At 29.2% G+C, this 27,775-nt stretch overlaps 1 protein-coding gene across 2 annotated transcripts; it reads right to left on the bottom strand.

The window, feature by feature from the left end:
• Nucleotides 1-12,898: 12,898 nt before the first annotated feature.
• On the bottom strand, nucleotides 12,899-21,264 carry LOC137822196 (pentatricopeptide repeat-containing protein At5g24830). Of its 2 annotated transcripts, XR_011082918.1 has the most exons (4): nucleotides 21,001-21,264; nucleotides 20,738-20,905; nucleotides 17,768-19,359; nucleotides 12,899-13,514 (listed from the first exon to the last, which is right to left on the bottom strand). XR_011082918.1 is itself a non-coding variant. In XM_068627096.1 (3 exons), exons 1-3 carry the CDS (start codon nucleotides 21,138-21,140, stop codon nucleotides 17,919-17,921), a joined length of 1,749 nt encoding a protein of 582 aa, XP_068483197.1. In that variant the 5' UTR covers nucleotides 21,141-21,264; the 3' UTR covers nucleotides 15,952-17,918. The 2 variants fall into 2 exon arrangements, 1 of the variants encoding a protein (XP_068483197.1); XM_068627096.1 differs by lacking the exon at nucleotides 12,899-13,514 and having other exon boundaries at nucleotides 15,952-19,359.
• Between the last annotated feature and the right edge of the window lie 6,511 nt (nucleotides 21,265-27,775).

Genomic DNA, 27,775 nt, shown 5'->3' on the forward strand with positions numbered 1-27,775 from the left:
TGTAAGTTTTTTCCAACTTCACCTCCTTCTTGGATCAACGTCTCCATCATTATCCATCACTAAGGTTTTACTTTTTAAAGTATAAATTTATTTTCTTATGAAAATTGGTCATTTTAATTGTTATTTATTAAAAGTATATTAGTACTTGAACATCAAAATTCAAATTATTCAAAATATATACAGACTAAAAAAATGGAAAAGAAAAGTAAATTGTCCATATAAAGAAATAAAATATCATTAAAAGCAAGGAATAAGTGTGATCACTAAAATCAAGTAGACTTTTTCATTTTGTTTTGTTTAGGTGTTTTGAGAAATGATGTATTCATAGATTATATATATATATATATATATATATATATATATATATATACTTTTCAAATATTCCACGTTCTCTTATTTTATTTATTCTTCATTAATAATTTTTTTTCTTTTTTATCAAAAAAGATAAATTAAATAAATAAATTTATCTAAAAAATACACTAATATCCTTACTCTCCTTCTAAAGTTACTTTGAACTTATATGGTTATAAGGTTAGAAATCAGAAATAACTAATTAGTGAAAACAAGTTTCTCTCAAATTATAATTTTTGAATCATAATTTATATTAATTTTTTTAAGAAACAAAGCCTTTTTAATTTAACATTTTCTTTACAACTATTTTCATAATTATTTAATACTAGGTAATTAATTCCTACGAATACATTATAAATTGAGAAAATATACGAAAAAATAATTGTGAGAGTATCTAGTTGAAAGTTAGTTTAAATTGTTTTAGTCATTCTTTTTTGTTCAATATACAACTTTGATCATCTATTTGGTGACATTTGTTCTTTCTATTTCAAAAATCTTCAACTTTGATCTAATCTTCAATTTTGTTACATTTATTTATTTTTCCTTATATCTTAATTAATTAAATTATTTTTATGGTGTTAAAATTTAGGATTTTAATTGATCATAAATAAAGTATATTTAAAACATGTAGAGAACAAATATCTATTTTTTTTAAATGAGATTAAAATTGCAATGAAAAGACTAAAAATATATTTACAAGATCTATAGATTTTCATATCAATTTTCACCATAGTCATGAAGATTAAACATATATATATATATATAGAAAAATGTTATGATCTTAATAATGGTCCACCACCAAAAGCATAATCATGGATAATGAAGATAATAGTGACCTACTTGTGCAAACACTAGGCATTATCTACTACCTACAATAAACTTTACAATTTCACAAATTGAGTAAAAGGGTAATCACTAACAATGCTTAAAACCACATGCTTTGTTCCTCATATTATGTTAATTATCATGTGTGAGAATAATATTAATTATTATTACTTTCATCTTTTACTAGTAATAATTATTTCAAATCAAACTTTTGAAATGTGTCCCTTTCATCATCACACTATGGTCTTCAAGAAATTATGAAAATCTTTACTTTTTTTCAAAATGGGACAACCACAGTCAATGCATGAAAGCTTTTCTCCCATTTGTTGCTGTGAAACTTTAGTGCTTTCATTTAGTTTTAAGAAAATTATTATTTTAATTATTATTTTTTTCTCCCTAATTCATGAATGTAACTTTCTCCATTTTACTTTCAAGGATTGGCCGACGAATATAATCTATATATTATTCCATAATAATAAACTTAATTAAGATTTCTTCACAAATTTTTCTACGTCAATTTAATGCAGATTGTGATAGTCGGCCAAACCTTTGAACATGAGATTAATTGCTACCACCAAATTTAGGTACACTCAGTCATTTCATTTCATCACATATATATATATATATGGTATATTTTTATTATTGTTAGAGATATCATGTCCATAAAAAAATATTGTCTATGGTTAGATATCCCTCATCGACTACATTTTATAGTATCTAAATGAGTACAAATTTTTTCTAACAAATCGATTTTATAAGATTGAGTTAAGTTTAAAATTCACTTCTTAATATGGTATTAGAGTCATCTAACATTTATCTTAAAGAGAGTTTGTTAGGCTTATCATCGGACTACCTACAATATATAGTCTCACGTACGAGTTGGTAGGTCTTGATGTGAAGGCGATGTTGAAAATCTCTTGTCAGTTAAAGATAAAAATATTTCATTATATATATAATGAATGTAAATGTCTTTCTTTTATCGGTATATTGATCTTATATTTTTTTAAATAAATAAATATTTTATCACTAAATTATTTTTATCATTCCATTTTTTTCATTTTATTACTATATTCTAAAACTGTGGGAGGATTTTTATTTTGTGATTTAGTTTTTAAGATTGAATTAGGTCAAGAATATCAAAATTATATATATATATGATAAAATTGTATTTGAAATTTTTATTTTATTTTAATGAAACTTTGGATAAAAATGGCAATGGGGTCAATCTATTATATTTTGGCTTGTTTGATGGCTAACATGCCACATTACTGCAGGTTTAGTTTAAGGACTTGCCAACCAGCATCATATAAGACAAAAGTGAGAAAACAAATTAATCTCAATCTTATAAAGCAAATATCTAGAGTGTTTGAATCTCAATCTTATAAAAGAATGATCTACTCATAGCAAAAGAAAAACTTATATATTAATAATCTATTATTTATTACACCTAAATAAGAATCTGTTATTTATAAATGAAGTTAAAAATAACAAAAGTGACTGCATTTAATTTTTCTTATAAGTAGAAAATGAATAAAATAAAATAAAAAAATATTTAAGGAATATTTCAATTCTTGTAAAAGATTGAAACAACATGAAGTTACCTCTCATTATGAACCCAAAAAATAAGAATACATGTAGAACAACCTCCAGATCCCCACCTTACACCAGAAACCATGAAAAACATAAAGTGTTACATCCTTCAAAAATCTATTCTAACTAATCAACATAAATAAGAGATAAATATGCAAAGAGGGATATTATACATATATTAGAGAATGAAAGGCCACATATTGTTTATTGTGCAAGCATCTTTATATAGTATTATTGTGTTAAAAATTGTGTCTCATAAGTTTTACTAGTTTTAGTCAATGCCTCATCTCTCTTTTGCAATTAGGATTGTTTTATAGTAAAAATGAGAAAGGATGTGACTCACTTCAGTTAATTGGAATTTTCTATGTTACATTATGGATAGGCTTAGTTTTGAGAATAAATGGATTAGATGGATTATGAATTGTTTTGAGTCATTAACTTTATTCATACTTGTCAATGGGTAATTTAAAATTGAAAAAGAGTTAAGACATGATCCATTAGCCTTTTTTATTTCTGAGTGTGGCAAAAGAGTTAGCCAGAGTGGATAGGCAAGCAAAGAGAAAGGGTTTGCTAGAAGGGATTAAGGTGGGCAAAAACGAAATCATTATCAACATGCTTCAGTTTGCGGATGACACTATTCATTTGTAAAACATAAACACAAAATATAGTGGTACTTAAAAGTATTCTTAAGTGTTTTGAACTAGTCTCATGTTTGAAAATAAACTTCCATAAATCTAATCTAGGAAGAATAGGAGTTCATTTATCCACTATAATCATATATTCACAAATTTTATATTTTGTTATCATGAACATTCTTTTTGAATATTTAGGAATTCATGTGGGGGCAAATCATAGTAAGAAAGAATTTTGGATAGGGATTAAAAGGTGTTTGTCTAAATGGAAAGGTAAGTATATCTTTTTTGCTGGAATAGTCACTTTAATAAAGTTTGTCCTTTCTGTTATGCCAATTTTTTACTTTTCATTGTTGAAATTGACACTGGTAGTATAGAAACAAATAGTAAGAATTCAAAGATACTTTTTGTGGGGTTTGAATCAAGAATAGAAAAAGATTGTGTGGGTAAGCTAGGAAAATATTTGAAAAACCAAACAAATGGAGGGTTTAGGGGTAAAAAATCTTAGACGCTTTAATATAGCCTTGCTAGTAAAATGGACTTGGAGATTGGAGAGTGAAGACAGAGACTTGTGGGCAGATATAGTAAAATCTAAGCATGGTATATGGAGATCACTAAATGAAGGTAAGGAGATAGGTATGAATCATTATGGTTGAGAGATATTAGGAAAAAATCAGTAATTTACAAGACGAGGGAAATTGGTTTATTGGAATGTTATATGGAAAATTAAGGATGGGAATAAGGTTTTGTTTTGGGAAGATATATGGGTAGGGGACAGAGCTTTGAAGGATAAATACTCGAAATTGTATGTCAATTAAAATCAAAAGGGTCTTAATATAGGTCAAGTTGGAACTTGATGTGAGAATGAATGGTCATGGAGACTCATATGAATGAGAGAGTGGTTTAAATGGGAAAAATCAATGGTGGAAGAAATGTCAAGACAAGTTGAGGAAGTTCATTTGCATAGATATGGGAGAGAAAAAATGAATAGATATGGAAGGGAGAAAATTATGGATACTATACAATAAAATCAGCATACTTGTCAAATAAAAACAACCAACTAGAGGTGGAGAAAGAGATATATGCTAAATTATGGAATGTTAAAGCTTTACCCTCAGCCACATTTTTTAGTTGGAGAGTGATTTAGAATAAAATTGATACACAAGACAATCTTCTACATAGAGACATTCAAGTTCAAAGGATTAATTGTGTCATGTATGATAGGGAGGTTGAAACGGTCACTTATTATTCACGTGTAGAGAGGCTAGTAAATATGGAGTATGGATGCTAATCAGTTAGGCATAGTGTCAATGCACCATTGTAGTCAATCAACACTTTTTTAGTTATGAGTTTGTGGGTTTTATTAGAAAACGTAATCAAATTTTGCAAATAGTGTGGAAAATGATTTAGGAGTTAGAGGAGTGGGGGAATACATTCGAAGATAACATTATTTGGGAGATGGTAAAAATATAAGATTTTGGGAAGACAAGTGGGTAGATAATGAGGAATTTAAAGTTAAATTCCTAGATTGTTTTCCTTAACAACTTCCAAAGATGCTAAGTTAAACCAAGTTGTGAATTAGAGAAATAATGTTGGAAGCTTAAGTGGAGGAGAATTTTGTTTTATTTGGAAATCTTAGTTGATGCAATAGTTGGAGGGTAATAGATTGATTAAGGAAGATGATAAATGGTCATGGGAGGAATGAGAGTTTTTTGCCTACATGGTTAAACTGGCATATACTATATTAAGGAATGTGCTAAGTGATGAACATAGGACAATGTATGATTTTTTTTTTGGAAGGTCGAGGCTTTACCTTCAACATAGGTAGTAGCTTGGAGGGTGATACAAAATAAAGTAGCAACAAAAGATAACTTGCTTACGCGAGGGATGGTTATGAAAAGTACTTTATGTGTAATTAACGTGTGGTGAGGAAGAGAAGATAACTAGTTATTTGTGTTTTACCTGTAAAGTAACTTGGTTAGTATGGAGTATGTGTTATCTATGGATTGGTGAGGTTTGAGATAATCACTACTACTCAAAATCTCATACTTTTTGCACTTTAGATTGTCTAGGTTATCAATATCTACAAATAAAGTGTGGGGATGTATCTGGGTTGTTGTAATAGGGGAGATTTGGAAACAAATGAATAAGGTTACTTTAAAGAATGATAGAATAAACCACGTAGAGATTTATGTGATGACACAATTAAAGGTTTGGTTGTGGATTACATGTAAGAAGCATTTAGCAAATTTTACATATTCTGAATGGTGCATTGATCATGGCTTGTCTGCCTGGGGAATGGCTTCTCTGCCTGGGGATTACAACCTCAGTTTGGGTACATTGGAATGTTGGTTTCACAATTTATGTATATTGGTTTGGTCATTTAATAGTTCTTACACTTTTTTAATGTTGATGTGTAAGACACAGAGATTGATTTTGAGGATTTTGGAATATTTTTTTGGATTGTTGGGATCTGACTCTCTCTGTGTTTTGTGGAAGTGTTGTTAGTGATAGCATAAATTATGAGATTTTTTCCATTCTAAATGTTGGTGATAACTTACTAAAAAGATTTATAAAAGTATCGACATCCCTTAATTATCTAAATTTATTTATTTTATTTTTTAATAATAAAAATATTAGATGTTTGACAACATTACCGATATGTTTAGATAAAAAAAAGCTTAACTAAATCTAAAAAAAACTAAAACAAGGTGGTTTTGTAAAAAAAAATGACAAAATGACATTATTATTTTTTTAACTTTTCTTCCGTAACACATCCTGAAAAATATAAAAAAAAATCATAAAATTTATAAAATAATCACAATCGAGAGATATAAATTAATAATCTTAATTTCTTATATATATATCATTGAAAACATTTTTTTTAAAAGACTGTTGTTTATGAATTAGACCACTCACTATTATTATTATTATTATTATTATTATTATTATTATTATACGTTTCTAAGTATGCAATCAAGCTTTTTCTTTCATATCTATCTGAAATGACTTTTTTGCAAGACTTTCTGTCATATATATATATATATATATATATATATATATATATATATTACAAAAAAATTATTAAATAAAAATTAATTTTAAAAATAAAAATTAATTAATTATTATATTGATTAAATTAGATATTATTTTGAAGACTAAAAAAAATTTGATTTCTAAATTAGTTTCTATTATTAATAAATAGTTTTTAAATTGATATTTAATTAGCTACCAAATTTTTTGCTACTAAATTTAGAATCTAGATAATTGGTAGTTAAAACCGTAATAGCTAATTAGATACCAATTTAGAACTATTTATCAATAATAGAAACTAATTTAGAAACCAAAAATCCGTTTAGTCTCCAAAATAATATCTAATTTAGTCAATGTAACAACTAATTATTTTTTATCTCTAAAATTAATTTTTATTTTAATAATTTTCTTATAATGATATATATATATATATGGTGGTGAGACTTACACACATGCACTTGAATGGCCACAAAAATGAAAAATTGAGTGGTATATATATACATGGTATTGTATTTGTTTTAGGGTTACCCTTTTGGAGTGCAGGCAGACAGCACCAGTTGCAGAACACTAGCAAAGAGAGAGTGTGAGTGGCCATAAGTCAGCACCTGAAGGGCAAGGCAAATCTGTATAGGGTCCATTTCTGCTTATAATGGGGTGTCCAAGTTCACTTGTGCAACAGTTTTTCTGATGCAAAGGTGAGAGAGAGTGTGTATGTGTTTGTGTGCTCTTTGACAAAAATGGAATCTCTCAGTGAAAGCAGACCAATAAGAAAGGGACTTTCTAGGCTTTGTGGCAAATATGTGCCCTAGATTCAATGACTCCAGGGTAGTGAATTTTAGTAGGATAGAGACACATTATTTTTTAACCCTTTAGTTTTATTCAATAAGTGTTGGTAGCTGATATGTTTCTAACCAGATTTAAAGAAATAGGAATAAATGTTTATTCAACGAAGAAGTGGGAACTATTCTGAAATCTTTTCCTTGACACATGTTAAGGTTTCATCTTGGATCTCGTCAAAGATATCATCAGCGAGTTTATCGTTTTCTGATTGGTCTCTTGAACATCTGGTATGTATGTCCTCAATTAATAATTGATGTTAGGGCGACGAAGTTGATCTTTGAAGTTTAAGTCGCTTTTAACAGCTAGTTTTGACAAGGTAGTCAGTTGAGGTTTTCTTGTGTTATATGTCTCTTGTTCTGTAAAAAGGTCGGATCACCCCCCAAGTTGACACACATTAATTCTATCTTTCCTTACCGATAAAAAAACGTTGACAATCCTGCACCAGATTACAACTGAAAAAAAAAATATTTTTTTATTAAAATGGAACAATTTTAAAATTGTATCGACTAAAATCACAATTATAAATAACTCTATTTTCGTGTAAAAGTAACATTTTTCTTCATATATATATATATATCAGAAAAGAGCAAATAGTCTACGCACTCATATCATATGCACTGACAGAATAATCGTCCAAACACAGACCCTCTTCATCATGTATTACATATCAGATACTAAATTATGATAACTGTCTTAAAAACATGTTACATGAAATTTTCTCTGCACAGTTTTATGAAAATTAAACACAGATTTTGGATGGTTTACCAAAAGCATTAGTGTTTTCATAACAGATTAATACAGTGATAGATTGAGAAAAGTGTGTTCTTTATCTGCTGGTGGAGGCAACAGCTACAGTTCATATGATTCTCGAAAATTTTTGGGAGGATTTGCAGATGTGATATATCAGTGAAAGTAATACAAATAATTGTACCTCAAAGTGCACGTTTTTTTACTGTTCATAACCTATGCTTATAAATAATTAGGGTTAACCATTAATAGAGGATTTTTTTAATAGGGTTTTGATAAGGATTTTTATTAGTGTGAGGAAATTTAATTGCTTCAATAAAAAAAATATATATATTTGAATGAAGTAGTTCAATTCCTTTTGGGTTTTAAATTCTTTGTTTAAATAAGTTGTTTAATTTGTACCATATGCAAATTTCTTTTATATATATGTTATGAAATTGTTTCATTTTGCTTTAAAAAATGTCCATATACAAAAATTTCACCATTTTAAAAAAATAAAAATTCTTTAACTAAACTATAACCGTTTAAATATATTGTATTCTAAATTTACTTAAAATTGAATCCAAGTATAGCAAGAAAAAAAATTTGCTATTTTACAAGATTGATTGAGCAGTGTTCAATAAATAAGTTAGTTAATCTCAAGTTGAATAGTGATATATAAAAAAAAAGTTAGTTAAAAGTTAAATAATAATCAAATGCTTTCTAATAAAAACAATCAAACATATTTTATATATATCAACAAAAATTACATTTTGTATCAGTTATACCTTATCTCATTTAACACTAATAACTCAATTTTATTTCTTATTTTATATTCCAAACCTATCTGTTATGACATTCTTCTAACATTATTTTTTTGTTCAGAAAACAATTTTGCTTGGAGTTTGAACTCAGGTTTTAAAACATTTTTCTTACAATTTATTATTTAACAAAACTATTTCTAAAATACACCATTTCAATTTTTTAATTTAGATATCCAAATTATAGAAAAAAAATGTTTAGAATAATTTTTATTTTTTAAATATAATTATTTGTTGATCAAATTTACACTCTTTCTAACTTAATCATTGTGCAAACTATTTGGTGTGTCCTTTTGGAAGTTAATTAGACAATTTTTTAACATTATAAATAAGATCTTGTAATGAAGAGTTATCTTGAGAGTTCACTAGTGAGATAGAATTTGTGTTATAATCTTATATTTCTTAGTAATTTTTGACCATGAACGTAGATTAGGTTTCAATTGAGTCACGTAAATTTTTATGTGTGATTCTTCATTTATTTTTCCTATTTACTTTTTGTCTATTCTTGTGATTTCTTTTGTTATTGTCTAGCGTTTGTGAGTCGTAAATAATCTAGTGAATTTGTGTCTATTTTCGGACAAAGTATTATTTGTTCCCGTTGAATTCTTCTAGTGGACATATCAGAGAGAGACATTACATAATCGAGGAGATCTTGATTTAATGAATCGTGAACTAATCCATATAAAAAAAAACTTGATGCCACCTTTAACTTAAAATGATCAATAAAAAAAACCTTCAACTTAAACATTAAGACAATGAATTTTTTATTTTTTTTAAGTTTTCATGTTATGCATCACTATGTAACTTGACATCTCAGCTAGGCTGACACCTCAAACAACAACAATCATCTGTCATCACATAAAAAAAATATTATTAAAAAAATACAAAAATATGGGGGGACTAGACCAAAACTCATATGCTAATAAAAACGATACATAGGTAAACTATACATATTCATTAAGAATTCTAAAAATAGACTAGATTGAAGCTTATTATACTAATGAAATGATTCTCTATAAATAAATTCTAAATTAGTCAATTTATCAGCACATGCATTTCCTTCACGAAAAATATAAGTAACCCTAAACATCATTTTCCCACAGTAATTAAAACAAGTGTTCCATCAATTACGAAACATCAACGGAACATTAGTCCTAGCACTACACGCAACACAAACCAAGACAAAAAAATCACATTAATAAGCTCCATTTTTTGAGCTTTCAACATTAAGGCAATGAATTTGTGAATCTTTCTCTTTATATATTGTTTATCTCCAATTAATATGAGACTTCCAACTACACACTTAAATTTGTCTCACACTTCCAATCTTTTGTGAGCATATATATCTCTTTACTAAAACATGATTTTTCTTTGTTTAAAAAAAAAAGGTGAAACAAGAAGGTGCATGATGAAAGGAAGAGAAAGATGATAACTGAATACAAATCGAAAAGCTTTGAAGGACTGTAAAAGGAAGATGGACCACACTACCTATATACTCCTTCCTTTTCAAATTTCTTCATGCATAGAGACCTATGAAACATGGTTTTGGTACGGTTTTTTCCTACTTCCTATGCATGCTTTTGATGCTAAAAGGAAATTCCACCTTATCATGACAAAAAGAAAGTGTGGTTCAATTTTAATAGGTTAGGTTGGTATGAGTTTGGAGGTTAAAAAAACATTCGATCTTATCTTCAAGCTAGTGTGGTTCAATTTGAATTATGATTTTTAAAATATTATATAGGGTAATTATTACAAGAAAATCATTAAATAGAAACTAATTTTATAGATAAAAAAATAATTAGTTACTATATTGACTAAATTAGATATTATTTTAGAGATTAAAAAATTATTAATTTCTAAATTAGTTTCTATTATTGATAAATAATTTTTAAATTTGTATCTAATTAGTTACAAAGGTTTTTGTTACCAAATAGAAACTACTTAACAATAATAGAAACTAATTTAAACAACAATAATATGTTTAATGTCTAAAATGTCTCTAATTTAGTCAATATAGTAACTAATTATTTTTTTAAAAAAAAATTTCAAGTGACATCAATATAACAACTAATTATTTTTTATCTTTAATGATTTTCTTGTAGTGTCACTCTTTCTATTTCTTTTAAACTTAGCTGTTTACTTTTTTATTATGTCTTTTGTTGTTGTAAAAGTTTATGTTACAATGATCATTTTGTTATGAATATTCAGAATTCTAGCAATGATTTAATGCGTAAGGTTGGATGTAGAATAATTTTATAAAATTTAATTGGAATAAACAAAGAAAAATAAATGTTTTTATAGCATCACCTGATTAATTTTGTTGGATTTTACAGTGACTACTTTGAAGAAAATATAGTTATGGTCGTTTATAGTTGGGTTTTTGGTAAGTTTTTTTCCTAAAATTTAGAAGAAGAAAAAGTAAAAAAAAAATTGAAAAAAAAATGAGTGGTTGTGAGAATTTCAAAAAGTATTTAATGTGATACAATGCAAATTTTATTAGGAACATAAAAAATGTTTAGACCATGAATATCCTTGAGACAAATTTGTTCGAATAATAAAGTAAATTTACGATATGATGAAATGAGGTGTTCTGACAATGCATTTTCTGTCGTACATCTTCCAACATATTTAGTTATTGATTAAAAATAATAGAAAAATATAAATTCATTGGTGAAACTCATTAAATTAAAAGTAGGAAGCAAAATATTTTATAATTTTTAAAAAAATAGTTAATGAAAAAATATGTCAAAAAGGTAAGTTAAAATAATATTTTTACTGTAAAAAATTTCATCATACACCCGAACCAACCAGTGAAACATTTGAGTTGTAACAAAAAAATAATTTTATACATTTACTTCATGTAAAACTAAATATACAATAAACTTGTATACTTTTTTTTTAGTTAAGCATATATAAAAAAAAATATTTAAACAGGTTTATATTAACAATATACTGGATTAAATTATAAGTACATGTAGATTTGAAAAAAGAAATCATTGATATCCATCTAACAAGTACCCTACAAGTATAAGACATTTTTCTATTATGGAATGAGTGCTGATATTTATGAACCCGTTTGTTACCATTCTTAATACTTTGTCTTTTTTTATTGAATATCTTCACCTTCTACCTTTCATTTATAGTATATAAAGAAAAAAAAATATTTAGAAGGTTGATTCTCCTTGCCCCATATCAATTTAAATTGGCATCCAATATACTTACGTGAAATATCTGTTTGGTCTTTAATGATTTAAAAAAATGCGAAATATTTGTTTTTTCTTTAATGATTTAAAAAAATTTACCTTCCGGACATTCATATCCGTAAGTCAAATCACAAAATTTTAAATATACAAGTCCATAACTAATATGTCACTTCCAGATTTCATCATCTAGAAGCTTATCTAGACAACATAAATGATCTTGTGGATGCCAAAATTCGTAAGTGAGTTTTGAATCTTGATCCTCAGTACAATTTACAGCACATCATTCCAAATACAAAAATTTGAAACTCATAACTCACTTTCAGATATGGTTATCCAGAAACTTAATTGAAGTACGAAAATGACCTTCCAGATCTCAAAATTTAGAGTATATAACAATCATTTCCGGATTTCTACATCCGTAAACAAAAATGAAGTCAAGGATAATGTTGGATTTTAAATTTTATGTTGGGTGCATGTCTTAAATGATATGGTAAAGGAAGAAATTGCCTATTTAAAGTTGGACCTTTAAGGAATCATTTCAAGCTTGTGATGATAATTTAACTCTATCACGAAACGAGCAAAATATCAGCCATAATACTGCAATCTTGAATTCACAGAAAAACTTGTCAATACCCGAAAAGTTAGAATGGTAACTTTTACTTCAGACAAAAAAAATGGTGTGAAATAACAGTAGAATAACAGAAAACTAGTGTGAATCTATAACATGTAATTTGTAGACAAAATTCTGTTAGTGTTATTCCTCAATCAAATTTGGATCTTAATTTTGATAAAAACACGATACATTTAACAAAATTATTTACTAAGCAGATTGTGAAATGAAACTCTAACTCTAACTGAAGATCAACACCAAGAAGTCAATAATCATAGTTCATAGTTTATCTACCATTCTTTTAGCAGGCCGAAAAGCACAACAATTTCTCAATCAGCTTTTAAAGTCTGTTTTCCAAGTACAATTTCTCAACTTAAACACTTGCAAACCTCAATCAAACTGAGTAAAAACATAGACATCTCATCTCAACACTCCGATATATTCAGAATAAGTAAGTGAACATATAACAATAATTACAAGATGAAGAAAAAATTATCAGCCACCAGAAAATAACCTCTCGCTGTCATATTTTCCTTGGTGAAAATTTCCTTGTGGCTGCAACTAAACTTTTGTGAATTATCAAATACATAATAAAAACAAAGCTACATTTTAATACATTCGTATTATTTATTTATTCACCAATAAAAAAATCACTAGCAAATATGCTTGCCAAACCAGACTTTACAAGCACACCAACCTATAGTTGCAGTTTGAATCCTTCAACATTACGAACAAATGCAACAGTGCCTATTATTCCCCAGGTTTTCTGTTGAGCACACTTGGCCCATTTTGAACTGGTAGCCTCTAAATGGTTACACTTGTGGACATTTGTTATGATAAACTCTGGCTAGAGGAGAAGCAGCACTTCTTCCGATTGCTCCTTCTGAATATAAAATATATACTGACAGTTATTTATATTACATTAGCATAAATGCAAATATGAATGAATAATCAAGAATTCTATAGACAGGTATGAAGCTTGGAGAACAGGAAAAATTTCACAACTTTCTGCTTCTTGAGTTGAGAAAGTAAAAAGAAACAAGTTATCACTTAGAAAACTGAATGTACAAATTCCATTCCATCAGTTTTGATTCAGTTATATTGGGTTTAAACATGCTTATAGAGATAATGAGTGTATGTTGTTAGAACACCACAGATGAAAAGAAGCACAAAGGATAGAAAAAAGCCACCAAGTATTATTAAACACGATGTCAAAAGGTGTGCTGTGTTATGCGGTGGATACACAGAGAAGTGACAAAATTGAACTAGGAAAAGAACTTATCAACACCAATAGATATCATCGCAGGACCAGGTCATTGCAAAGAGAGATAACCTCTCAGTCTTCTCAAAATTAACTACAGAAACAGAGTACCCTTTACTTTTCCTCACTGGCAACCAGCGTTAATAATATTGTATTGACAACTCCAAAAACTCTTCATGAAAACATTTCAGAAGTAAGACTGGTTGTTTTCTTTCAGAAAACATTTCAGCAGTCAAAAGAAAATACAGTACATACATATAAAGAATAAAAAAAATGAAAAAATATAATTGTAATGAAAAAATAATGAAAAACAACCATATAATTAACAATATTAGCAAGTTTAGAAATTCAAATAACAATAAAAAACCACTAAGTTCAAGTTCAAGACTGAAAATAACAAATGCCCTAAAGTTCTAATCATCTGACTTTTCTTCAACCCTATTAAAGGAAAAGAAAGAATAGGGTAAATCCTTTGTGTATATTGAACACATAGGGTTATGTTTATATAGGAAAAAGAAACATATGGGCTAAGCCCATTACATAAATATAAGATATCTAACAATATCTATAATATCTCATAATATCAAATAATATCTAATTATATCTAATAATATCTAACAAACCCAACCTAATTATCTTCAATGTTATCCAATAGGGCACATCCATCCTACCCCTCTTCCCCTTCAAAGCAAGTCTTGAGAAAGTTAATTAATTCTTCAAATTCCTTAAACTCAAAATCAGAGCTATCAAGATTCAATTCATGCTGATACTGAAGTTGCACCAGGATCTTTCTTGGAAGCATGGGAAGATCCAATAACAATACCACTACTTGATGGTTGTTTTCTTTTATTGCTTGCTTTTCTCTTGTATGAGGTGGAAGGGAAACAAGAGACCAAGTGTTATTATGTAGAGCAAAGATTTTGTCTTTCATAGCATAAAAGCATTATGGAACACAATGAGCTTGTTTTGTTGTAGTAGATTCTAAGTAGGCAAGAAGAAGGATTAGGATGAACACGAATTTGTAAAGTACCAACTTTGTATCTAGTCTGCATAAGATGAATGTTCAGAGGTCTTGATGATTGACTAGGTTCTGAATTAGATGTAGAGGGACAGATGGTTGAGGAAGGTGATGAGGATGGAACATATGAGATGTATACAGGTGTGGTGGTCAATGTAGGTGTTGAGGACGGAGCATACGAGATCTAAACAGGTACAATGGTAGGTATAGATATTTGGGATGGTGAGACTATGGGAATATTAGAGGAAGAAAGAGGGGAAGACAAATATTGTAGTAGATTGGGTAGAGAGAAAATTTTCAGTATAAGGAAACTTGTTTTCATTGAAAGCAATATCTGTAGATACATAAAATCTACTAGAAGGAGGTAAGAAATTGTATCCTTTGTTGGAAGTCGATAGCCAAGAAAGAGACATTCTTGAGAACAGAAAATCAAGTTTAGGTGAATTGTACGGTTTAAGAAAGGGAAAGCGAGCACATCCAAAAGGTCTGAGAAAACCATAGCCAAGTGCTATCTTGAAAAGTGTATACAGCACACTAAAATTTATAGAGCAGAGGGTATTTTGTTGATGAGATACATTCTTGTAAGAAAGGCATGGTCCCAATAGGTCATTGTAAGATAAGCTTGACTGAGAAGAGTAAGGTCCATGTCAACAATGTGACGTTTTCTTTCAATGGTGCCATTCTAATGACGTGTATGAGGAGATATAATTTTGTGTTAATACCATGAGAAGGGAGATAATCATGAGAAGGACAGAATTCACCACCGCAATCAGTTTGCACTGCCTTTAGTTTTGTATTACATTGCAATTCAATCATAGACTGCAATTGTTGGAAAATGAACAAAGCATCCGATTTGCGTTTTAAAAGAAACACCCAAGTAAATATCGAATAAGCATCCACACAAAAAATATAGTAAAAATAGTTATTAGTAGATGACACAAGTGAAGGACCCCACAAATCACTAAGAATTAATTCAAAATGAGAATTATAAATACGAGAGAATGATGAGAAGGAAGTCTGCGATTAGCCCACACAACAAGCTAAAAAAAAGGCAAACTACTTTTATTATTGAAAGGTACATTACAAGACTGAAAGATAAGACAAAGTACATTTAAATTGGGATGTCCTAACCAATGCCATTATGAGCATTATAATTACAAGTATTACTAGAAACAATTCTGTTTAAACTAGGAACAGGAAAAGTAGAAGGTTGTTGTGTATGAGAGGTAAGACACAAGCTTGGGAACTAATACTGGTCATCGGTCCAACTTGTCCATGAAGAAGAACTTATTAGATGCATGGCATTTGACAAAACAATGATCAGGATCAAAACTGAAAATAAACATTGTTGGCTGAAGACTTGCCAAAGATGACAAGAGGATCCAGGACACATGTCAACAACAACATGATAGCAGTTGCAATAGTGGATAGCAGTTGCAATAGTGGACAGAGTTGCAATTGAGGGCACAAGAAGTTCTGCTCTTCAATGGTCAGTTTTCTGCAGACTGGGGCATTTGAGCCTGAACCCACACATTCGGCCATTCCAATTTGCATGACCAGACAATATTGTGCACAAGCTCATGTTGAAGCACGCACAGCTGTGAAAAGATTATGCATGAATATGCAGAGTCTTGCATGTTACAACATGCACAGCCATCCATATTTAATGTACAGTTCAATAGAGACACCTGAAAGATGGAACAGAAAGAAATACATGCTGCGTCAAGAAGTTTCAGCCAATGCTACACCACTGATTCTGGCCTCAATTTGAAAAGGCCGAAAGTAATGAGCAGTCAACTTGGAATGGATCATTTTCTTGAACCAAATTGCTGGCTATAAAGCCTTAGCATCAAATAAACCCACTCTCCTCGAGCAAATGTGTCCTCAACCAAACAATCTCTAACAAATACCTCAGTCACCAACATGAATAGTGTGCTTCTAATTGCACTGTCTTTTGGTAAACAATTTTGCATAAAGACTCTGCCGAAAGTGAAGGATTTGCCACTGTTTCAACCAATCAATTGCAAAGCACCTCAGTTCAAGTACTCCAAACCCTTTTCAAGACCTTCATTTGTCCATCCATCACAAGTTGATATGCAGACCTCCTTTTCAGAGCTGTCACTGCAAGAAGATAGTTTTCTACAACAATTTGATAACTCATGTGGGATCCTGGACCCTGGTCACTTGCAATGGAACTTGGAACCCCCATCAAGTCTGACAATTTCTTTAGCAAATAACTCAGCTACTGTCTGCAGAGTAAATGGGTTCTGGAGGGACAAAATGTCCATTGCTCAAGTGCCTGTTGACAACCACCAAACCCCCAATGTCTAGGCAACCCCGCTATCAAATCCATCTCATCTCTAATTAGGGATGATAGAAACCATATAGAAAGGGAAACTGGACCAAATGTGTATGGAAATACTCAAAGGAAGAAGCCTCTTAAAGGATTTAAGCAGATACTACTACTAACACAATAGAATGAAGCTGAGCTGCTCACAAGATGGAAAATATACAATATGACCACGGAAATGGTGAGTTTGCAGGTGATTTGGAAGGTCACTAATCCTCAGTGGATGGTTTATAACAACTAAATTTCAATGCAAGTTAAGCATTTAATTAAAATATGGCAAACAAAAGCTCCAAACAGGCATGCATTATGTTAAATGTCACCGCCCACTTTCATTTAAACAATATTAGACTATATAATTATATATAATAATACACAAATCAGCAGCTTGCACATAAAATGGGTCCACTAATCAACCCAAAATCTACTTAAGTTTTCAGGTACAACATTGAGACTGACACAATTATTTCACTGGAAGTACATAGTGTGGGATAAAATGTCAACACTCACCTGAAGCATTCATTACGCACAAGAGCTATCGTCAACATTTCAGTTGGAGTCTGAATTTCAGAAAAATACTGTTTGACTTTTCAGTAGAAGTGGCTCTTTTTCCAGAACTTGAAACTTCATGATGTCTAAAGCCATAGGCAGAATGTCAAATTTAATACGGATGACTACCCCTTTTACTTTCTAACCAGTCTTGATACAAGTTAAATGCTCTAACTGGTTCCTCCAATTTGCAGTACTTGTTAAATAGAATCTGCACTGGAATATGATCATTCAATAAACCAGATTTTAGTATTTTGGCATATAGCTCCTCTGCCTCTTTCATCCTACCTCTAATACAGAACACCCTAACAAGTTCAGTATAAGTTATTAAATCTGGGTCATACCCTCTCTGCACCATCTCATCATGTAATTGAAGAGCAAAATCAGGACGTCCTAAATTACAGGCAGCACCTATCAATAAATTATAGGTAACAACATCAGGAAAAATATCTCTTGAAAGCATCTCTTCCTTCAGGGAGCAAGCACCATAGAAATTATCACTCTTCACTTGTGCAAGAATTAAAGCATTGTACGTAAATACATTCGGGTGAACACCAAAAGCTAGCATTTGATCTCTTGTAAAAAGTGCATTGCTAAGATCATTACATCGTCCGTAGAAGTCAATCAGTAGGTTCCATATTAAAGGCTTGGGCACCATTAAATTGTTCAACATACACCAAAGCAAGTTTTTTGCTCTAGCAATCTCTCCATCAAAACAAAGGCCTCGAATCACAACCTGGTATGTAATTTGATCAGGCATAATTCCCATACTATACATGACTCCAAGGGTATAGCAAGCCTCACTTATTTTACCTTCTTTGCAAAGAGCACCAATAAGAATATTATAAGTAAAAACATCAGGAAGTAAACCTTTTTTAAACATCTCACATGCATATCCATATGCAAGGGTCATTTGTAGACTCTTGCAAAATCCATGGATAAGAACATTATAAGCTACAACATCAACTTTAGTACAATTTTGAAGCATCTGATCCCAAAGACTGAGAGCCTGAACAACTGCTCCTTTCTTGAAGTAGTTATCCATAAATATAGTAGAGGTCACTAAATCAGTTATATATTTCTCGTCATCATCCTCCAATATTTCTTTGAGCATCCTTTTAGCTCCCTTTAGAAGACCTTTCTCGCACAGAGCGCGCACCAGTATATTACAAGTAACCCTGTTTGGCAGAACCCCAGCATTAGACATGGTGGAGAACAGAAGCAAAGCCTTATCCATGTCATTAACAGTGCAATAGCCCTTAATCAAACTGTTATAAGTAGCACAATTGGGACGAGGACCAAATGCTAACATCTCTCTAACAACCCAATCCGCTTTCTCCAGAAAACCAATTTTGCACAGCCCATTTACAATATGGTTGTGGGTAAACACATCAGGAACAACACCTTTCAGAACCATTTTCCTCCAAAGCCAAAGAGCTGCTTCTAACTTACTGTCCAGGCACAAAGACCTAATAGTGGCTGTATGTTCAGCATACTTGAATTCACAAGCATATCCCATAGTTAGACCTATCTTTACCAAACATAGATTTTCCCTGCAACATAAAGTCAATCATATTGGAATCCCTTATATATTTATCCTAACATATAACACAAAAGAGATATACATATATGGGGATGTAGCTAACAAGAAAGCCATTTTAACATGATCAGAACAAATCTGGGCCAAACAACCATGCATGGATGTCAATATTATAATCTTTTTAAAATCACAGAATATAGGTCATTTCAAAAAGTCATGTGAACTCTTAAAAACTTGTATAACTTACGTGTTTTAGGGTTCATTTGGAAGAGCTTATTTACAAATTATTTAGACTTATCTAATGACATAAACATTTGCGTAAGTATTTAAAGATCTTGTGCAAATATCTTAAAAATATGGTAAGTCCGTAGTTGTCTCAGCTAAATTCAATAAGTTCTCTAGGATAACTTATGAAAATAGTTTAACCATGTTTCCAAATATATTTTAAAAACAATATAGGCCATGTTTAAAATACAATTTCAGTGTTTGGTTTTTGGATATAATATTATAACATTAAATGTTCTGGACGAGTAGTTGCTACTTTTCTATAGGATTATTGGTAGATAAATTTAGATATTAAAACTTATATGTAACTGATAAAATAGTCCTCACTTTAGTGCATAGTAATTTCAATGATCAGAAACATGTTCAGATGATGGTGGTTTAGCATTTTTGGATTAGGACTCCCACAGTGTTTGGTCTTGGTCTACCTTCTATGCTCCCCCCTCACTATGTCCTTTTGTGGAAGGAGTTCCAAACCTCCAACTAAAACCCTTGGTTCACCTTCCTCACTGCCACCAACATGACAATGCCGAAATCTAATATCAAAACCAAACCCTCAATCCTCTGCCTCTAAACCAGACTGACCCCTAAAGAACACTAAGAGGTCCCAACATCCTCGACGAAGACAGTCCTCATCCAAATAGATCCTACATCACTTTACCTTCTTAATCCCTTCTCCTATAAGTGTTCATCAAGAAATCCAAAAATAACCTTATATTATGCACTTACACAATAATCACTTTATTAGAGATAAGATTAGTTAAGTTAAGAATTTGTTAGTAGAGTAATAATTAGTTTATTATCTATACAAAGTCTCTTTGTAATCCTTTTGATTCAACTCTTTTATCGATCAATACACATTATTTTCAGTTAACTATTTTCTTTTTTCGTTTTTCACTTCTCTCAAGACTGAACCGTGTACTCCAATTTCAGCTAGTCGTTCATCCAATCACATACATAATCTTTCATTCGTGGTAAGATCTAAAACTCAACTGCATAACACTGTATCTATGTGTGTGTATATATATGCATAGCATGATACTATGATTCAATTCAACCTACAAATCACTTTCAACTATTATTCGAATTCCACGATAACCGAAACTAACCTCATCGTCTTCAGCCGCTCCAAACTATCCTTAAGCATAGTATCCAGCGCATTGAAAACGGCGTGCCGTCCATTCTCGTCGGCGCCGAAACTCCTGTCATTCGACGAGCAATCTCCCGAGTACACTTCGCACTGTTTCTCGATCGCCGCGTCCACGTCACAGCAAACCCTGCAACCAACCACGGAACGACGTCGTTGAGGTCAGAGGCTCGAAAGAAAGAGAGGCGAGGCAATACAATGGAGTGAGGGAGAGAAAATAGATGCCTGGCTTGTGCGACGGCGTCGTTTAGGGAGCGCAGAATGTGAGCGACGACGTTGCGTTTGACGTAGTGAAAGGTGCTGTTGAAGAATCGTAGCAGAGGAGGTTCTCCGGTGGCGGCGAAGAAAATTGCGGTTTCTGCCATCGGTTTTGGTTTCACTCGATTGAAGTTGAAGACATTTGAATCGAGAGAGTTGAAAAAAAAGAGGAATATTGAGAGATAGAGAAAGTGTTATATCTCTGTGACTGTAGGGTGTAGCAGTGGCAATGAACAAACTCTCAAGAAAATAGCTTATTTGTGCAGAAAAATTATAATGTTTTCCTATAAAATAAAATAAAAATTATAATGTTTTCCTATAAAATAAAATAAAAATTATAAAGTTTGATTGAATTTTAAAATTACAAAATTTTCAAAAAAATTACATTGAATTTAATTTTTTTTTCAACTTAGTTTTCAAATATGTTATGGATGGTCCTTATATAACGATTTAAATAACTCTAATATTAGATTAAGAATGAATTTAAACTCAATTCAATTAAAAAAAATTATAATATAAGATTTATTTTTATAAAAATTAAATATTATAATCATTATTACATGTGGGATCTCAAACAAAGTGTTATGACTCATTAAGATTGAGATTTGGATGTTTTTTCATTGTTTTTTATAATTGTTATAGCAAATATTTATTTATTAATGTTATTGTATTTATTTTTTCACTAATATTATTATAATTATTTTATTGTTGATGTTAAGTTAGGATTTTATTTTATTTTTGTCATGTTATTGGATTTATGTCAAATAATATTTTAATAGTTTGAGTTTCTTTCCACTAATATTAATTAGATTTATGTCATGGATAACTTAAATTAAGATTATTTATTAATAAATGCTAGTTAGGAATTTTCCAACTAATGGTTGGAGAACTAATTTTCAATTGATGTTATCTAGGTTTTTCTATTCATGTTAATAATTAAAATTAATTTTCAATTTACATTGTTAAAATTTGTTTCTTGTTGTAAATCATTGTTATGTTGTTCTTGTTGATCATGGTTTTTTACCAAAGTTATATGAGAGATTTTTTTGACAATATCAATCAAAAGTAGGTAAAATAAATCTCACTCAACAATAATCTATAAATAATCGATATTAATATAAATAAGTGTGGTTTACATCAACAACAAAAGACAAATTCTACCAACATCAATTAAGAAAAAAAATTCTTAATGTTAATTTGAAAAAATCTTAAGAAACTTCCACTGAAAAAATAAATTAAACCAAAATCAACTAAAAATTCATCAGTATCAATATTTTCCAATTATTAATAGTTATTCAGTTTTTTTGCGTTTGATAATAATTGAAATATTTTATTCAAATGATAAAATTAGAATTCAATTAATTTGATATTTTATAAAATCATATTTAAAGAATGAAACAATTTAATTGAATTTGAATTCATTTCATTTGAATTCATTTCATTTGAATGTCTTAAAAGGTGTGGAATTCTTTGTTGAAACCCAAAGACAATAAATGTAAACTTGGTGGGTGCATAAGTTGAAATAAGAGTTACATTCACAATTTTAAAGACATTCACAATGTTATGTGAAAATTAAGAAAAATGCAAGAAAAGGTGAGTTGAATTATTTTTTAATTTATTTTATAGTGTTTTGGCAAATATTATATGTTCTTAAATATTTGTTTAATGGTTTTAGTCCGAATAAGCTATTAATTAGTGAGTGTTGTGTCTGATGAACATACACAAGTTTAATGCTTATTATTTGATTTGTTAAAGTAAACTATTTTAAAGGTGTGTTCTCATAATGACTCATAAAACACATTATGTCTGGTGAAGTGCAATAAGCACAACTTTAACACTTAATAACTCTTCTAGTAAAAAAATGTTTTTAGAAACTTATTTTTAATGTGGCTCTCCTTCTCAAGTTACTATGAGAAATCATAACATGCAATGTAAAAGAGATGAAGGATAAGAGGAAATACGCAAAATAATTTTTATTGATTCATCTGTCACAACAATCTACACTCAGTTCTTAATCCAAAAATTGAGTTTCATTATGCAAACTAATGTAGCAAAGTACACTTCAAATATTATTTGGACACTTAGTCACTCTTGACTAATTTCTTAAGTATTATTTCCACAAGCCACTTATAGCTTAATTAGTATTATTTTGATTTGCAACTAGTACTAACTAACCCCATTAAGTGTTTTTTTCCAAGTTACTCCTAACTTAACAAGTATTCTTTGGACTCCCAATCATTAACTATGATTATGTCATATTTATTTCCTCGTAGACTAGTTTAACAGAACCAACCATATCTATATGTGTAAGTTATAAGGGTCTTACAATAGAAACGTAGTTTTTGGGTTTAAAATGAGCTTTTAAATGCTCTCCCCTTTGGCGTGTTTCATAATGAATATTAGCTTTTCATGAAAGATTGGACAATGCTCTAACAAGGTTTTCATTTGAGAGCTTTAAAATATATTTTAGATTTAAATGCCATAAATTTTTGTTCCAAAGTCATATTTCATCTTCTTTGCAGAGCGGGCAAGTGACATTTTCCTTATTGAGATCTATCATATCAATCTCATATAAATTCTTCTTTTTGTCTAATAGAAAAAGATAGTTTGACCATTAGACAGTGAGATTATGCACTTGCCATTGCTAAAGGGAACTATATAACCACTATCACACAATTGATTTATACTCAGTAAGTTATACTTGAGTCCTTCAACACATAAAACATGTTTAATAAACACAAGGGGATTGATTTTAATAAAATCAACATTTTTGTCGACTTTACTGGAGGCTACTTTGCCTTTGACATGGTTTAAGAAGTTTAGGAATGTAAATTTTGTGTTTGTCATGTGTCTTGAGTATCCACTATCCATGAACCTTGTCAGTCCCCAACCTCTTCCCGTAAAACATATTCAATAAAGATCATGAACTCTTTTGGTACCGAAATTTTCTTAAGTCATTTCCTAATATGCTTATTGTATCTACATCTCACACTTTTGTGACTATACTTTCGACAATGAAGACAAACACCCTTAACTTTTTACAAAATGTTTTTTTTCTCTTTCTTAACAATAAGATCATATCCTAATATGGTTTTGTCAGATGCATGTCTGAAAGTTGAAAATAAAACATTAAAATATTTAAAGCCTCTGAGTTTTCAAAAACCTTTTGAAAATCATGCTTGCAACATGTGTTACATTTTCTTCCAAACATTTGATTTTCTTAGTGTCTGGCTTTTTAGTCTATTTTAGCATAAATATCTTTTCATAATATGATAATTGATATGTTTTCAACTTTTCATTTTTAAAAAGTATTTTTTTTTTTTAACTTTTGTTTTAGTTTGATACATTCTTAAGAGATCGAGTTACAACTCATAAGAAAATCTTTTTAAGAAATATAATTTTCATCTTCATCAAGCCAAGAACAAAATGAATCTAAAGTTGAATTGAAAGAAGAATTACAGTTAAAAGATACATCTTCCTCTATGTCTATCATTAGCATCTTCCTCTATGTCTATCATTAGACACAAATTGGCATGTTATGTGTTTGATCTAGTGTCCAAATCCTCCCAAGTGGTTATCTGATTCTTTTCCTTATATTGAGACTTTTTTCTTTAGCTTAAGACATTTGTTTCTCATATGCCCAACTTTTTATATTCATAGCAAGTCATTTCTTGAGAATCTTCATCCTTTTTGATAGATTCAAGTTCAACATATTATTTGTTTGATTTTGATGGTATCTTTAAACAAATAAGTATAATACATAATTTTATGTGTATAAGGTCATATCAAATACAACGTATCCCGTGTAATCCATAAAACACAAGTTGTATGGTTAGACAAATGCAAACATTGTTTAATATACGCTTCATCTAACAAATGCAAACTTGATTGTTTATTTGCTCTCTAACCTCTTTTGTAGTTCAAAATGACACCAAAAAGATAATCTCTTGTCGTTACCACCACCACCACTGTCACGAAGACCACACACCATGTTGATTTTTCTTGAAAATTAGTTTCTAATTGGATGTTTCATTAGTTTTTAAGAGATGAGACAAACTAGGTCGATCATGACAAAGTGTTTGAACTTGTTAATTGGATAATGTTATTGTCTTTGTAAATATTTTATTAAATTATTATTTTTTAATTTGTATGTATTTTTTTTTTAAAAAAAGAACAAAGGGAGAGGAAACATGTTTATGAATTTATGAGAAAATAAGTTGTGGATGCTGGTCCAAATTGCAGAAAAAAAAGGATACAGTGTTGTTGGCCATTCTTTAATGATCCAATTTACTAGAAATTATACTACCAACATTAATTTCAAACTATTATACAAAATTTATTTCATAATAATGATGATAAATCATTGTGAGATAGTTTGAAACAATTAGAATAATTAAAATTTAATTTAAAATTAATTATATACTGAAATTCTCCTTGTATTTTTCATAATATATTAATAAAGAGATATTTTTCAACTTCTTTGAATCTACACAAAAATTATTCCTTCCAAAAAAAAATGATTAACACCTTTAAAAAATGTCATTATGTAATTCATTTTATCATTTTTGATGTTTAAAAGAGCTTTCAAGACTGAATTCTTTACTTATTTTTTTAAAATGATAAATGTTTTAAGTGATACTTTTATTAAGATATTAAATTCATTTCAAAATGGTATATTCAAAAGAGGTAAAATTATATTCATTATTATGGAATGAAATTTTGAAATTAAAATAAATTTGTTTTCAGAATGTTATTTTTAAAAAATGTTGAATTAATTTATAATGTATTTTGATAGAAAACTTTTAGAGAATAATTTACTTTTATAGAAAAGTTTTATAATGGTGTACACCATCTAAATTTTTTAGGTTAATTAGGATATTACTAGTTAAAGTTTGGAGAACTAATGTTGATGTTCATTAATTTTTTTATTAATGTTAATAGAAAGTATATTTTTTATTTATATTATTATAATTATTTATTGTTGCTGAAACCCTTGTTATTAGTGAGTGTTTTATTGACCACTATTCAGAGATTAATTTTTGAGAATACGAACTAGTTTTTTTTTTCCAATTAACATCTATTGCAGTAAATTTTTTTATAGATGTGTACAATTATTATTTATTTTATAAACAACACCAATGTTATTTTTTTTTCTAGTATTGATTTAGAAAACTTTTAGCCAATATTAACTATGATGGTTTGTTTGTCAATATTTATTGGGTTTTTGGCTATGATGAGATTATTTTTTTTCTTTTTACCGAAATGGGATCCGTTTAAGAAAAATTACAAATTTAGGTAAGTCGTGCCAATTCGGCACGACTTCATATGCACAAATCGTTCCAATTTGACACGACTCTGCCATGTCATACTGAAGTCATGTCAACTTGGCACGACTTCTGCCTTGTCATACTGAAGTCATGCCAACTTGGCACGACTTCTGCCACGTCATATATATATATATATATATATATATATATATATTAATTTTATTGTTTATATATTGGGTAGTAAATTATGTAATGTTAAAAATTAATTTGATAAATAACTTTCTAAGAGTGTTAGTTTTAAGGAACAAAAAATTGGATAATCGTGTATGGATCATGTCTGGCGCCATTAAATATCAAAATATCAAAAAATTTGCATACATGAGACATTAAATATCAAAATATACTTTTTGGCTAATGGAAAACCATGTCTGGCAACAATGTCCTCAGGAGTTAATGTGTAATTTTTTTTAACGGATCTCATTTTAGTAAAAAGCAAAAAAAAAAAACCCCATCATAGTCAAAATCCCATATTTGTTAGGTAAAATTTTTAATCAACATTAATCGAAGATTATTGTGGTGAAAAAAATCTCTAATAATAATGCTATAAATTGAGGTTAATCTTAATAATTATACTCAAACATTAAAAAAAAAATTTACTTGAAAAAATATTAAAATTATTTTGACAAAAAAATAACATAAATCAACATTAACTATAAAAATATAATCAATATTGATATTTTGAAAAACAATTTTAACTTGAAAAAAAATTAAAATAATTTCACAAAAATAGCATAAATCAACACTCACTACAAAAAAATTATCAATATTAATATTTTTAATTATTATTAATTTTTAATTATTTAAATAGTTATTTGCATGTTACTCAAATACTTTATTGGAGCAATCATTATTAATATTTATGTTGATGATATTATCTTTAGTGCTACTAGTGAATCTTTGTGCAAAGAATTCTTTAAGTTTAAAAAGGGAGAGTTCAAGATGAGTATGATGGGAAAACTCAAGTTCTTCCTTGGTCTTATTAGGCAAGGAGATAAAAATCTACAAGAAAATCATTAAATAGAAATCAATTTTAGAAGAAAAAAAATTAGTTGTTATATTTACTAAATTATCAACCATTTTAGAAACTAAGAAAAATGGTTTATAAATTAGTTGATATTATTGTTAAATAGTTTCTAAATTGGTATTAATTAGGGACCATCTAAATAATTGGTAGTTAAAACCTTTGTAGCTAATTAGATACCAATTTAGAAACTATTTAACAATAATAGAAACTAATTTAGAAACCAATTTTTTTTAGTCTCTAAAATTGTCTATGGATATGTTTGTCTCTCTTTATAAGAATGTGAATGATAATAAAGTATATCATATAATCTACATGGGTATGATAAATTCCTTTCTTTATCTTACTTTAATTAAGTCTGATATAATGCACATAGTTTATGTTTGTGTTATAA

The sequence above is a fragment of the Phaseolus vulgaris genome, chromosome 11 (genome assembly GCF_000499845.2).
Source record: "Phaseolus vulgaris cultivar G19833 chromosome 11, P. vulgaris v2.0, whole genome shotgun sequence".
NCBI classification, from domain to species: Eukaryota; Viridiplantae; Streptophyta; class Magnoliopsida; order Fabales; family Fabaceae; genus Phaseolus; species Phaseolus vulgaris.

Excerpts from the sequence above, each read along its gene's own strand:
- LOC137822196 (XM_068627096.1), bottom strand. The coding sequence starts at position 21,140 with ATGGCAGAAACCGCAATTTTCTTCGCCGCCACCGGAGAACCTCCTCTG. Across the intron at positions 20,906-21,000 it reads GACGCCGTCGCACAAGCCAG|GGTTTGCTGTGACGTGGACG; the intron begins GCATCTATTTTC and ends GGTTGGTTGCAG. Across the intron at positions 19,360-20,737 it reads GAGCGGCTGAAGACGATGAG|GGAAAATCTATGTTTGGTAA; the intron begins GTTAGTTTCGGT and ends TTTATGTTGCAG.